General features: G+C 44.2%; 1 protein-coding gene across 2 annotated transcripts in view; it reads left to right on the top strand.

Annotated features, from left to right (window-relative positions):
* The window catches only part of FST (follistatin), a 20,254-nt gene extending 6,175 nt beyond the window's left edge, over positions 1 to 14,079 (top strand). Inside the window, exons 4-6 of one of the 2 annotated variants that reach the window (XM_035100573.3) lie at positions 1,079 to 1,303; positions 10,014 to 10,244; positions 11,055 to 14,079. In XM_035100573.3, the coding sequence (XP_034956464.1) occupies positions 1,079 to 1,303; positions 10,014 to 10,244; positions 11,055 to 11,134 (536 nt within the window). In that variant the 3' untranslated portion in view covers positions 11,135 to 14,079. Of the gene's footprint in view, positions 1 to 1,078; positions 1,304 to 10,013; positions 10,245 to 10,774 lie in introns of both variants that reach the window. The other variant, XM_035100574.3, reaches the window with a different exon arrangement.

Here is a 14,079-nt window from a genome sequence, read left to right as displayed (position 1 = left end):
CCACCTGGAATTCCTGCTCTTGCAGCTGTCATCTGCCTCATGTGTGGCGGCTGTCACACACACACACACACACACACACACATCCTTCTTAAGTATGAAGTAAATGCGGCTAGTCAAATTGAAGCTCTACATGGGGCTATCTTTGAAGGTGACTCAGAAACTATAACTCATCCAAAATGTGGCTGCCAGACTGGGAACTGGGAGCGGCTGCCGGGACTATATAACTCCGGTCCTGAAATATCTACATTGGCTCCCAGTACATTTCCTAGCACAATTCAAAATGTTGGTGCTGATGTTTAAAACCCTAAACTGCTTCAGCTCTGTGTACCTGAAGGAGCATCTCCACCCCCACTGTTCAGCCTGGACACGAGGTCCAGCTCTGAGGGCCTTCTGGCGGTTCCCTCACCGCGAGAAGTGAAGTTACAGGGAACCAGGCAGAGGGCCTTCTCAGCAGTGGCACCCTCCCTGTGGAATGCCCTTCCATCAGATGTCAAGGAGATAAACAACTACACAACCTGCTAAATACATTTGAAGGCAGTCCTGTAACAGAATTTTATATTCTGTTGGAATCTCTCCAGAGTGGCTGGGGCAGCCCAGTTGGATGAGTGGGAGGGTAATAAGTAACAAATCACTATTATTGTTGTAAACTGCTTTGAGAAAAACAGCAGTTTACATCAAGGAACTAGAGGATTCACCTGGATTGCAACAAACTTAAAAAACTGGAAATGGGAGCCCACTAGATGAGGACTAAGCAGTCTGACTTGTTTTTGCCTGCTCACGCTTTACAAGCCCTGATGTGTGGGGCAGACAGATATATTTGTAGGGGTGGAGCAGGTGGGCCAGAATGGTTTGAGAAAAACAGGCCTAATTAGCCAGAGATGGGCCAGAGACTCCCCATCTGAGACAGAGAATCGTAAGTCGTCATCTCTTCACTGTGTTCATTTCCATTAAATGTAAAAAGCTACTAAACAACTTCTCAATGATGGTTGTTGGTGCCACATGTTATTCTAGGCTGCTTGGTAGTGGAGGTGGCTCCTGTTGTTGCTCACAGGCTTGTCCCCCCTGTCTATTCTTTCAGAGACCTGTAGGGATGTTTTGTGCCCTGGCAGCTCCACGTGTGTGGTCGACCAAAACAATAATGCCAACTGTGTGACATGCAATCGGATTTGCCCAGAGCCTACCTCCCCTGAACAGTATCTCTGTGGGAACGACGGGATCACATATGCAAGCGCTTGTCATCTGAGGAAAGCGACCTGCCTGCTCGGAAGATCCATTGGTCTAGCCTACGAAGGAAAATGTATCAGTAAGTACCATGCATTGGGGAGGGGGGGAAAGCGAGAGGCCTGAATGAAGAAGGCTACACCATCCAACTTGGGACCTGTGCCTCATGGGTGGAACCAGATATTGTGAGGGAAGCACAGGGCTCCCTGCTCGGCGTCTAGTGGAAAGGCAGCCACAGGAGAGAACTGACAGGTGGAAGGAGTGTTTATGGAAGGACCTTGGCTCAGTGCTAGTGCATCTGTCCTGCCTGCAGAAGGTTGAATCCCTGCCATCTCCAGGCAGGGCTGGGAGAAAACCCAGTTTCGATTCCTGGAGAACTGCTGCCCATCAGTGTAGACAATACTTGGCATAAGACAGCTTCCTATGATCCTGCGTTCAACCTTTACCCTGACCAGTTCTCCTCTTCAAGTCATTTTAAATAGATTTCCCCCATCTGAGGACATACACCCCTTCTTTCTGCCCACAGAACCTCTTCTGTGTGGGCTCTCCACCAGTTATCTTGGTAGGTTTTCTGAGTTAACCTCAGGTGAGTGAGGGCCAACTGTATCTATGGAACAGTGAGGAAAATACTGTTTTATAGAATCACACTGCAGGAATGTAGGACTTTGAACACTCAAAAGGTGCTCTATGAACATTAAATGTTACCATTTACTGTTATTGTAATCCTCATTCTGCTTCCTCTTGTCTCACGGGGAAGTTTACCAATGTGTGGAGCGGCAAATGACTTGTGGGCCTACCCTATCGGGAGTCAGAGAACTTCCAACAATCGCCTTAACAAGAAGGGCAATGAGCGCCATACAACAGCCAGTGTCAGGGAGTGTCTGTTCAATATTGGCTGGACGAGACACCTGGATTTGGGCAACCTGCTTTCAGGGTATCTGTGCCCCTCAGAAATAGGTGGCATAAGCCAGCAAGGCAAATATATATTCATTTACTTTACACACACTGGCCCCCACAATGATTCTGTGAGGTATGATTTCCATTTTAAAGTTAAAGAACTAAAGGCTGTAAGAGAAAGAAGGTGTGAGACTTGATCAAGGCTACCTGGTGATTCTGTGAGAGGGATCTTATTTCAAACCACCTTTGCCTGCTCTCAAACTACATTTCTATTACAATTGAGATGCCAAGGTTCAGATCAGGGGTGAAGAAGCTGCTGACTAAATATTCCATCATTGCTAAATGTTGGCTGTGCAGGTTGGGGCTGATGAGAATTGGAGTCCAACCATGGTGGAGCCTCAAGTTCCCCACACCTGATTTAGTTGCTAAATTGCTTAGATGAATCGATTTCAAACAATTATATTGACTGAAAAGGTGCCCTGAGGTCAACTTGAAAATTATTTTTAATAGCCATCGTTGTGAACACTGCAGACAGAGAGCATCATCTTGCAAGAGGCATTCTCTCCTATGTGAAAGGGGAATACCTCTTACAAAATTCTGATGTATACATCATTCAAACCAAATTTCAGCATGCTTCCCTCTTAAGAACTGCTGTGGCTTTTTTCCTCTCATGGGAAAATGTACATAGATTGATGGAAAAATCCTAACACATGTGGTCCATGTCAATGACTTGAGATGTTAGGAAGCTGCATGGATTCCTCCCTGCTGGCCTCTGCACCACTAGTATGGGATGACTCCACTGTGGCAGAGGCCCCATGCTATCATACCCCCCCCCAACATTTCTCCAATGAAAATAGGGAGGTCCCATTCCATAATGATATTTTTTTTACTATTTATACCCCACATATCTTACTGGGGTGCCCCAGCCATTCTAGGCAGCTCCCAGCATATATAAAAACACAATAAAACATTAAACATTTTAAAAAAAAACCTTCCTTATACAGTAATACCTCCACGAACGTCCGCCTCGTCTAGCGTCCATTCCGGCAAACGTCTGCGGCAAACCCAGAAGCGCGTGTGCGCAAACGCAGCGCTTTGCCCTGCGTCCTTTTTGGCTAGTGGCTGGGGCTCCGGAACGGATCCCAGTCGCAAAACAAGGTATGACTGTACAGGATTGCCTTTAAACAACTCAAGGGTCAGATAACTCCATAACCTCCAACATTTCTCCAATGAAAATAGGGGCATCCTAGGGGGAAGTGGGACATTCTGGGATCAAATCGGAAACCTGGAATGTCTTCTCTAAATCAGGGATGTCCCTGGGAAACAGGGGCACTTGGAGGGTCTGTGCTATGCCCAAGTGGGCACAAAAAAAGCTCACGAAGCCCTAAAATAGGGCTTTCCATTGTGGGGAGCCACCTGCTTTAGAGCCACTGGATCCAAAGCCCTGTGTATCCCCTGAGGTCCCCTGCCCCCACGATCCATGAGCTGATCTAACTAGTATTTGGATGTGGTGGTGACAAGTAGACATCTTTAGTGTTGCACTGTTAATCAATTAAACTATCAGGTAATAATAATCCCCTAAAATTTCTCCTTCATCCAGCAACCATAATCATTCTAATACAATCTCTTTACAACAGAAGAGGAGCAGATGGCAGTTTAAGTGACAGCAAGGAGAGAGTCTCGGGAGTTGGGCTGGTGCTGAAATTCATAACTCCAGGCTTTAAAAATGCAGATTTGGGTAACTCCAATAGGAAACTAGTATTGTGAGCCCAAAAACGCAAATTTGGGTAACTACAATATGAGGCTGGTATTATGAGACCCAAATTTCTTCTCCGGTTCAGATTTTAACCTGTGTCCAATAAGACCTTCAGTCCTCCTTTCCATCCTATCACCAAGGCTAGAAAGTGGTTTCTCTCATCCCTTCTTTCTCTGATGCTATGGCTATGCACACTACATGGCTTCACTACAAACTGTTATTTCCCACTCCTGTGAGAGATCTAGATTTTTTTTAAGGGAGAAAAGCTATTTTCGGTCCATGTAAAATAATATTCCCCATGAATTGTTGTTCAGGCAGTTGTTTCTATTGGAATCCAGTTCTATTGGAATCCAGTTGACTTCAACACTGAAGCCATGTGGTCTGAAAACATCTTCAAAGATCTGGTATCCTCATGTATTAGGGGTTCCAATGGGAGGTGGGCCAAAGATTTGTCCTCAGTAATTGTCAGCGGAATTAAATCGAAAGTTTTCTTGAACTAAAACCTGGATTTCTGGATTCCAGGAATACATTCCTACTTGGTTTTTAAGTAATTTTGGAACTTTTAGCATTTTCTTCTGCTGTGGTTTTGGTGTAGAAGATGAGGCATGGAATGTGTTGTGCAAGGGGTGCGCCAGTTTTTCTGTGCTTTTTGGTCAAGACTAACCGTTTCAGTGGCATGGAAATTTCTACAGAAAACCCACTTTTCTAATTCCATTTACCTGGCTGCTATATCTCTGCCATTCCCCCTCTTGCTGCAACTTCTTGCACATTCTTCATAGATCACCGTACCCACTGAGGAATTAAGTATGAGATATCATTACAACTTTGCAAAGCCAGTCAGATTTGTATCACAGACGGCAGCTAAGGGATAAGTGAGGGCAACTGAAACAAACCTTTTTTGTACACCCCAGAATTGAGACTTTCATCACTGGCAGAAATACAGTCAAATGCAGTTAATACTTCTAGCCCTAGTTAACTTGATAATTTTTCTACAAAACCCAGTTCCCTGCTGATTCCAGTATGGAACTTGAAGATAGAGGGGTGGGGTTGCATGTGATAGGAGACGGCTTTTGCCTGTTTCCACAGAACACACACTCCTCTCCATCTTCCAGAAACTTTCTCATTAACCTTGGAGATGCTTTATAACTCTGTCCTATTGGGGAAACATGGGAGTTCAGCTCGTTGCTCTTCCCTTTCTCCAAAAACGCAGGCTTTTGAAGAAAGGGCTTTTTAACCTCATTCCACAAACAGTGGACAGCATGTTAAACTGCCAGTGCTGTACCAATTCAGATTGCAGCTATGGACCTACATGATCAAGTGCTTCTCCATACAATAAATAAATAAACGTAGTAGAAAAGTAGATCAAAAAGAGAACTTCTAGCTTAGCTTTTTTTCCCCTGGCATTCTAGTTTTCTAGGGATTTTTGCAGGGATCTCTCTCTCTCTCTCTCTTTTGCATTCAGCCATTTGAGCTCATATATGCAGTTCGAATCCCCGCGACGGGGTGAGCTCCCGTTGTTCGGTCCCTGCTCCTGCCCACCTAGCAGTTCAAAAGCACGTCAAAGTGCAAGTAGATAAATAGGTACCGCTCCAGCGGGAAGGTAAACGGCGTTTCTGTGTGCTGCTCTGGTTCGCCAGAAGCGGCTTAGTCATGCTGGCCACATGACCCGGAAGCTGTCTGTGGACAAACGCCGCCTCCCTCGGCCTATAGAGCAAGATGAGTGCGCAACCCCAGAGTCGTCCGTGACTGGACCTAATGGTTAGGGGTACCTTTACCTTTAATACAGTCTGAAGAGGCATTGTCCTGGCAAAGTTTTACCACCTCATCTGCCATTTGTGGGGGTCAGAGTTTAGATTAGCTCTAATCTATCCTGTGTCTTCCCCAAGACCAAGTGGTGTGCATCACAGCTGAGCAGGGTTCTGAATGTATGTTTAACTTATTTTAATCCGGCACTCTATAGACACTACACCTCAGTAGCTCCTTTGTACTTACACTCCCTTACATTAAGGACTCTATCCTGCTCTGCCACCCAGGCAGCTTTCCTAAGTGCTATTAAAAGCACATTTTAGTTCAGAATCCATCACTTGTGAGCATTTACAATGGATGATAAAAAGCAAAGAACTTCATATTTTAAGTCTGTGACTTCTACAAGTGGAAAATGCAGAACCCTAATTGAGCATACCTGTGGAGATCAGCCAATTGGTGATATCTGCCAGTGTCAAAATTAGTGACGGGGAACCATCACTACCCACCCTGGTCATGCATGGTGCTGGGCTTGGAAAAAACAAATTCAGAAAAAAATAAACTCAGCCTGTTGTCTCCCTGATGATATCACTGACAGCATGACAGGTTCTGATCACTCCCTCAGCTGCTTCAGTGAGCTTTCAAGTCATCCCCCCCCCACTACCCACTTGCATTCTCATCTTTCTAGGGCTGCCATATGTCTGGAATACGTGCATCAAAAATGGCACCCAGGTGGCATTTTTGGAAATCAGTCAATATGTCTGGGGAAACCCAGGCATATGACAGTCCATATCAGAAATGTGGTTTTATTTGGCAAATAATATTTTTTTTAAAAAAAAAAAAGCGCTCAACAACCGTTTTTGTCCGGATTTTCAGTTTTTGAAATATGGCAACCCTACATCCTTCCATTTATGTTTGGTCAAGGGATTAAAGCACATAGTGGACATTTAGGTTTGCACAATTGAAGAAGATTGAAGTGCTCTGGGGCCTTAGTGTAACAAATCCACTTTTAAAAAAATATCAACAGACTTTCTGCAGTTAGGAAAGTGACGGGGAAGTACACTGAAAAGTGTGGGATGAAGGAACGATTAACACGAAGCTATATAAACACTGCACAAGCAGAAGATGAGCAAAACAAGGGGACTTTCTTTCATATTCACCTCTCTTATGCCTGGACCATTGAGAAATTGAATTTCCGCAGTGGGGGGAAACTAGATACCCCACAGGAGTGAGGGAATAACAGTGCAGCCATGTCAGCATGCATAATAGCCATAGCATCAGAGAAAGAAAATAATACAGGTTTCAGCTGAAAGTTGTACAACTGAATTCCCTATATAATTTACTGATTTGATAATTGGTTGCAAATTATATATCTTGTACTGAATTTATGGACAGAAAGAAAGGCAACAGCTACAATCTAAAAAGCACCTTGCATGTGGCCAAGATCTTAGATTTTTAACAGCAGCTCTCCCCCCCCGCCCCACCTCACCACTGCCCTATACACTCACATGCGAAAAGGTAAAGGGACCCCTGACCATTAGGTCCAGTCAATAAAGACTGCAGTGGATCCTTCAAGGTAAATAAATTTAACCTGGTATTAGTGTTCATGCACCACAAGCCATTGTACTGGTTGCATGAAATGTTGTCCTCAGTTGGCTGTAAATATTGAAGCTAAAGGACCTTGACTTGCAAAATGTACAGCCTGTGACATTCCTATGCAAATTCAAACATAGGCAAAATGAGTACAGCGACGGTTCAAAACAGAGAGGTTTCTGATCACGCACTCTTCCCTTGCTTTGCTGTGCTAACTTAACACCTAGAGTGGGAGACAAAACTTTGATCTTGATTGGGCTCCTTACTGTAACACGAGCTGATTTTGCAACTCCTTCTGGTGTCATAAGTGGTTTGCTACATTATCTGACCCTTCTGAGAATGCAGAGTTAGTCATTCAGTGTGACCGTTGCGGCTGGGTCTTCTACTGTTTATAAAAATAGAAGACTAATTGAGCCCTAGAAAGCAAGATGCTTCTTCCTCCCTCCCTCCCTCCCTCCCTCCCTCCCTCCCTCCCTCCTCGCATGCCTTTCCCTTAAAAATCCTATTCTGATCTTTGCACTCTGGTCTCAAAAATCTAGCATAGGGGTCTTGGGATCAGCAGCAATTACTAGTTTATAACATTGTGCCAGCACTGGGAGCTGTCCCTATGCTCAGAGTTGGCTCAGCAGCTCATGTGGAAGCTGTTACATTGGCAGTAGACCACAACCTCTGACCTGGAACATCAGTAGGACACAAGAGCCACATAGCCCACTTCTAAGTCCTCCTGGATTCCATGGGATTTTCTCCCTAGAGAGTATGCTTATGATTACGGATCTCAGTGGCAATGTGTGTCTCCAACAGCCCCTTTGTCAGGCAACCTAGGGCCATTTTGGAGGCCGTCATGTGTTTTCTTTTATTCATAGGGAATGGGCCTTAAAAATTCACCTTGAATCTCTGCCTTTTTAAAACTCCGGTTCCTTTCAAGGTCACTCTGAATTCTCTCTGCTTTGATTTGTGTTTCTAGTTCCCAGGCACCGTGTCTAAAACAACTCTGTGTTTCTTCATTCGCTTGTAATGGGGAATCTAACATTAGCTAAAACCTTTCCCCTATTTTGGCCAGAGTGGATGAAGTTTGTAGGCACAGGAGTCCTTTCAGAGTGGATTATGCCTGTCAAATTGCGGATAAATTGATCCAAGTGTTTTTTTGGTTTTTTTTGTGAGGGACATAAAAGGGATTCATTTTCGTCCATAATCCTGGGTGGGCGGGCCTGTCTGTCTTTTTGACATGGCCCTTCAGCATGGGAGACAGGGCAAGACTTCTGAATCACTCTGATTCACCTTGTTATCCCAGGTGACAGAGAGCTGACACTCACCCCTAGAGCTTCCCTATAGTCAGGGCCAGCCCTACCACTAGGCAAAGTGAGGGAACCACCTCAGGCAGCAGATGCTGGTGGGTAGAAGCAGCAACCACCAAATGTTCCTCCTGAGCTCTGCAGCCATTCCCTTGTGTTGCCACACAGCCTCTCCTGGCCTCTCTAGGTGTGGTTAAGAGCATTATCCCGTCATTAGTGTGGAAGTAAGATCCAACCACCAGCACAGTTGGTTTCTGTATGTGGAGTAGAGGAGTGTCACCACCTTGTCCTTCACCCCAGACAACATAATTTTAGGGGCTGGCACTTTCTGTGGTGGCTCTTGCCGATAAATCAGATTTATAGGATTTGGACTTGGCCATGGCAAGGGTTTCAGCTTGAGCCATTACACCCAAAGGCAAGTAGAGTAAAACAATCTTAAGGCTAGCAAAGGAACAGATGCATAGCTGTCAACCCTCCTGTTTTTGGCGGGAAACCCCCGGATTTAAATCTGTTTCCCGCCGCACCCCCCGGATTGTTTGATATCCTGGAAATTTACTGGATTTCAAATGAAGCAGCTCCTCTCCCTCCCTACCGGCTCAGCACCGGTAAAACGCCTCGCTCGGCGGCTGGCTGCTCGCTCACTTGCCAAGTGTTGCCGGAAATCGCCGCTCTGCCCATGTCTGGGCACTGAAAATCGCTTCTGCGCATGTCTGGACATGTGCTGAAGTGATTCCCAGTGCCCAGACATGTGGACACGGGCAGCCCGGCACTGGAAGTCACTTCTGCACATGTCCGGTCCCTTATTTTCCAATCCGGAAGTTGACAGCTATGAACAGATGGCACTCTTCAACCTTCCATGTTCAGAAAGTGGATCAGGCTAGCAAATGAATCTTGTTTCCAAACAGGAGAAGGAACAGGATTCTGCACCAAACAGGAGGATAGCAGTAAAGCTTATGGGGTGCAGGGCAGGCTGGGTAGCCCACACAGCTCTGCTACCCATCACCTCACTGCTATGCCTCTCAGCCACCAGCATCGTGACCCTGTCTCTCTACCTAGGGACAAAGCCAGAATTAGTTGGCCCTGCCTATCATTGTCTCTTGTTCTACCTGCCGTTGACTCTGGTTGCATCTACTGTTGGCCTAAGGGGCACCAGCCTCTGCTGATTGAGAGTGTTGGATTGAGAGTGTTTAGCCTCCAGTGCCTTTAGCTGAAACCCTCTTCTAGCTAAAACTTTCAGCCAGGGCCCCAGCCTCCATCAGAAAACCAGGAGACAAGTAAAACTCAATTTTAAGTCCTAGCTTCTCCCCACACCTCCAGCTCCACTGCCTCCTGTTGGGCAGTCACGGGGTTGTTCTTTTTGGAATCGTCTTTGTAACCCTGCAGAAATTGTCAGAATATAAATTCACAGTTACTTTGCTTTTGTTCTTTTTTTAAAAAAACAAGCAAGCAAACGTCAACCTCTTTCCCCCTCCCCTCTTTTTTTTTTATTTTTAAATGAAAATCTCTTGTAGAGGCCAAATCTTGCGAAGACATCCAGTGCAGCACCGGGAAGAAATGTTTGTGGGATTTAAAAGTGGGCAGAGGCCGGTGTGCCCTCTGCGACGAGCTCTGTCCCGAAAGCAAATCGGATGAAGCTGTTTGTGCCAGCGATAACACCACTTACCCAAGCGAATGCGCTATGAAGGAGGCAGCGTGTTCACTGGGTGTACTTTTGGAAGTAAAGCACCCAGGATCTTGCAACTGTAAGTGAGATTTTTAACCTTCCCAGGAACGGTTACCTTCTGAAGGCAAAACAGTCCCCAGTTTAGGGAAGACTGACACCCTTATTAAACATTTAAAGGGAACATGAGAGGGATCTCATACAGAAAGATTTAAGTATTATACAGACGTCTTGTGGTTCGTAAGGCATAACAGATAGCCAACAGCGGACATTTTGGGGAGCCTTTTCTCATTGTAGGAAAGGGTCTGCTTAACATGATCAGAGGGCTGCCTTAAATGCATCTTCCGGGCGATTTCCTGCCCTCTCTTAATATTGTTTGCTTCAGTGTGCTTTGATGTTTGCTTTATTAACACTTGGCTACAATCTAATCGCACCCTCCCTCCCCACTCCCTCCCGCAACCCCCACCCCCACCCCCACCCCGCCGAAACTAGCTTAACACTTAACCACGTGGGCTGCTGTCTCCTTGCAGTTGCCTCTGAATGAAGGACTCAAAAAATAAAAAAGCAGTTTAAAAAACCTAGAACACAAGAGCACTTTTTATCTAATTTCAGGAATCTGCCAAAAAAACCTGAGCCATTGAGTCTTCAGAACTTGCTGCAGTTATGACTTCATAGATTATGTAACACACACACACATGCACACCAAAACTTTATTGCGTAACAGCAGGTGCCAAAGCGCATCTCACTACAAGCCACGGTTAAAAAAAAAAGAGAGTAAAAATGCAACTCTCTACCAAGGCTATGCAGGGGGCTTTGAAAACATGCACTGAGCTGCTTCTGCGCTGTTGTTGTCCGTGTTTAAACAACAGCTCCCCTGTATTCTCCCATCTAGCCATTAATGAAGATGCTGAGGAAGAAGAAGAAGACGACGACCAGGACTACAGCTTTCCTATATCTTCCAATCTGTGGTAAAACTTCCATCACTTTTGGAACAGCCATTGGGCAAGAAATACAATGTCCATACTGTACATAAATGTATGCTTATTTATTTGGGGAAGAAAAAAGTATACATATAGTTGAATCTTGTAGACATTTATTTATACTGTGTCATGTTTTATAATTTATACATAAAAAATGTCCGATTGACTGTACACCTTTTTTTTTTTTTGAAAGAAATTTAATCGTTATGGGATGAACAGTGTTATTTATTGTGAGGTCTCTTGCCTGTATAGTAAAGCTTCTTCTTTTTTTTTCTTGTAAACTATAAATCCATTCCTTAGAGCTTACCCCTCCCCTCCCAATTCCCGTCACAACTCTTCATATCCTTGTTTCTGCCAATGTTAACTCTTTTCCACTTTAACAAAACTTTGCATGTCAGTTTCCTGTTACATTTTTATTTATTGCATTTCCTTGCCGGTTCTGTACATACATCCACAATCCCTCGGGTATTTGTTTACAAGGAATCTTGACTGACCAAAAGGCGCTGTAAACTGACTTAACTATATATTTGGGGTGCAATGAGGCAGTCTTTAAGGAAACCTCTCCCCCTTGGTTATCCCTTGGTTATGTTCTTCTGATTGATTCATGTTATTGAAGTGATCTCAGTGTACTGGACATTTCTGCTGTACTATGAGAATCCAAACCCAAAGATCGGATTATGAAGGCTGTTAATAGCTATATGGCTAAATGTAATGAGAGCATAATTTTTTATTGAAAAAAAAATACATTGTGACATGCATCAATGTTTTATTTGATGTTTCCTTTAAGATAGTCCTGAAGTTCCATTTTTAAAAGTCCTTTTCATTTCTCATCCAAAGTGTTCACAGAATATTATATCAAAGCTTTATCAGTTCAAGTTTCTTGCTTTTCATAATACTTTTTTTTCTGAGGCAATTTTATATTTTCAAACATGGCGAGTTAAATATAAATTCATTTAAATATATAGTTTTGTACTTTTCTACCATGTAAATGTGCAATGTATATAAAAGTTATAATGTGTATTTGTAAATAAATTATGAGTGAAAAAAATAAAAAAATGGATTTCTTTTCCCTATAATACATTGACTTCAGTTATTGGTTGCTTAATGTGGTTGCCCCGCCCCCGCCCTACCCCAGGCTTTTTGAATGTGGAGGGAGTTAGTTTTAGGAGGGTTCAGAGCCGGCTTCCCAACTTGGTACCCTTCAGGTGTTGAACTACAATTCCCATCATCCCTCACCATTAGCTTTGCTGGCTGAGAAGAATGGGTATTGCAGTCCAAAACACCTGGAGAGCACCAAGTTTGTGAATGCAGGTTGTTATTTCGAGCCCCGGGGAATTGTCTGAAGTCCTGTCAACTAAAAACTAAGCAGGTATAGCCCTGGGCACGCTATGAATGGAAGACCAGGAGGTAAATCCCTTATATGCTACTTTGAGTTCCATCATGGAAGCAAAATTGCACTTTTCTTTGGGTATATATATATATAAAAATCCCAATCTAGTGCTGGATGAACTCCAAGAGTTGGTGCTGACCGTGTTTGAAAATGGCTGCTTGCCTCATCACATGTGGGGAGTAGGAATAAGCGTCACATGATTAGGAAGGGAAGCATTTATACGCTGGGAAAGTGGTGGTGATGGTGGAAGCGGTTTTCTTTCAGATGAACCAAATAGAAGTGGACTAGTAAAATAACCTGTGGGCTAAGTAATTTTTGCAGTATTGGCTGGTGTGGAAGGGTGAAGTCACCCTCCAAACACCAGTGTCACTGCAGATAACCTGGATGGGGATTGGGCAGGGCTATGGTGGAGGCAAGCCAACACTCCCACCTGAGTGAGCCACCCCCCAAAATGTTTACAACCCCACTGCTCTGCCCTCTCAAGTTAAGTTCCATACCCACTACACTGGCCACTAGTGGTCTTCTGAAGACTTATTTGCAGCGCTGCTTTAAACCTTATATTTGATTGGTGGATTTACTACTCCCAGCCATATCGCTTACTGAACTCACTATGTGATTTGGGGCCACACTGGTGGTGATCAGTAGCAGAGAGTGAAGGAAAAATTTCACTGTGTGATGGGAGGAATACACATAGTGGAGTCCAGTAGATCATTAGAAATTGCCATGAGGCCTCTGGCAAAATGCCTAGCATAGGACTGGAGAATCGGCATCCCTCCAGAGATGTTGCCGATCACCTCTGACTATTGCCTGAACTGACTGTGGCCAGAGGTGGTAGGATGAGAGTTGAGGTCCAACAACACGGGAACCATTGGTCTCCTGTTTCTACAGCTCTGAACCATAGTAAACCTGAAGAAATGAAATCTGAACCTTAGTTCACTGGGGGATGTAAAAGGAACAGGGTTCGAGGCAATACAGACATTTTAGAAGTGATCAATTAGAGCTATGGGAAAGTGGTAAACAAGCACAGATCAAATCATTTTATCTACTATTATTTATTCAACCACGATTGAGTAAAAGGGTTGTTCCACACAGAATAAATGTTTCATTCTGGTGCGAAGTCACATTTAGATGCTAGAAAATTGTACTCTAACTTACTTCCAATGTCTCATATTGAGGCACCTGAGAGCTAGTAGTGTGCAGTAGTGTTTAGAATGTTAAACCAGAACGTCAGAGATCCAGGTTCGAATCCTCACTCAGCTACAAAGCTCATGGGGTGAACCTTCACCCAGGCACGTTCTCTCAGTCAAACTCAACTCACAGGGTTGTTGTGAGAATAAAATGTGGGTTATACAATGCCCTCAGCTTCTCGAAGGAAGGCTGAAATATTGTAATAAATATTGTGACAGTTTTTGTTCCTCTTTATGTCGTTAAGAGCTTAGTCCAGTTTCAAGAATCCTTCCGGGGACTCTTTCTTTATCCTGTAAAACCATACAATGTCAATATAACCATGTATTTTGCCTGCATACAATAAAGCTTTTATTGGTGGA

Source organism: Zootoca vivipara, chromosome 10 (genome assembly GCF_965207765.1).
Source record: "Zootoca vivipara chromosome 10, rZooViv2.hap1.1, whole genome shotgun sequence".
NCBI lineage: Eukaryota > Metazoa > Chordata > Lepidosauria > Squamata > Lacertidae > Zootoca > Zootoca vivipara.
The sequence above is the reverse complement of the archived record's forward strand: the minus strand, read 5'-3'. Positions and strand labels throughout refer to the sequence as shown.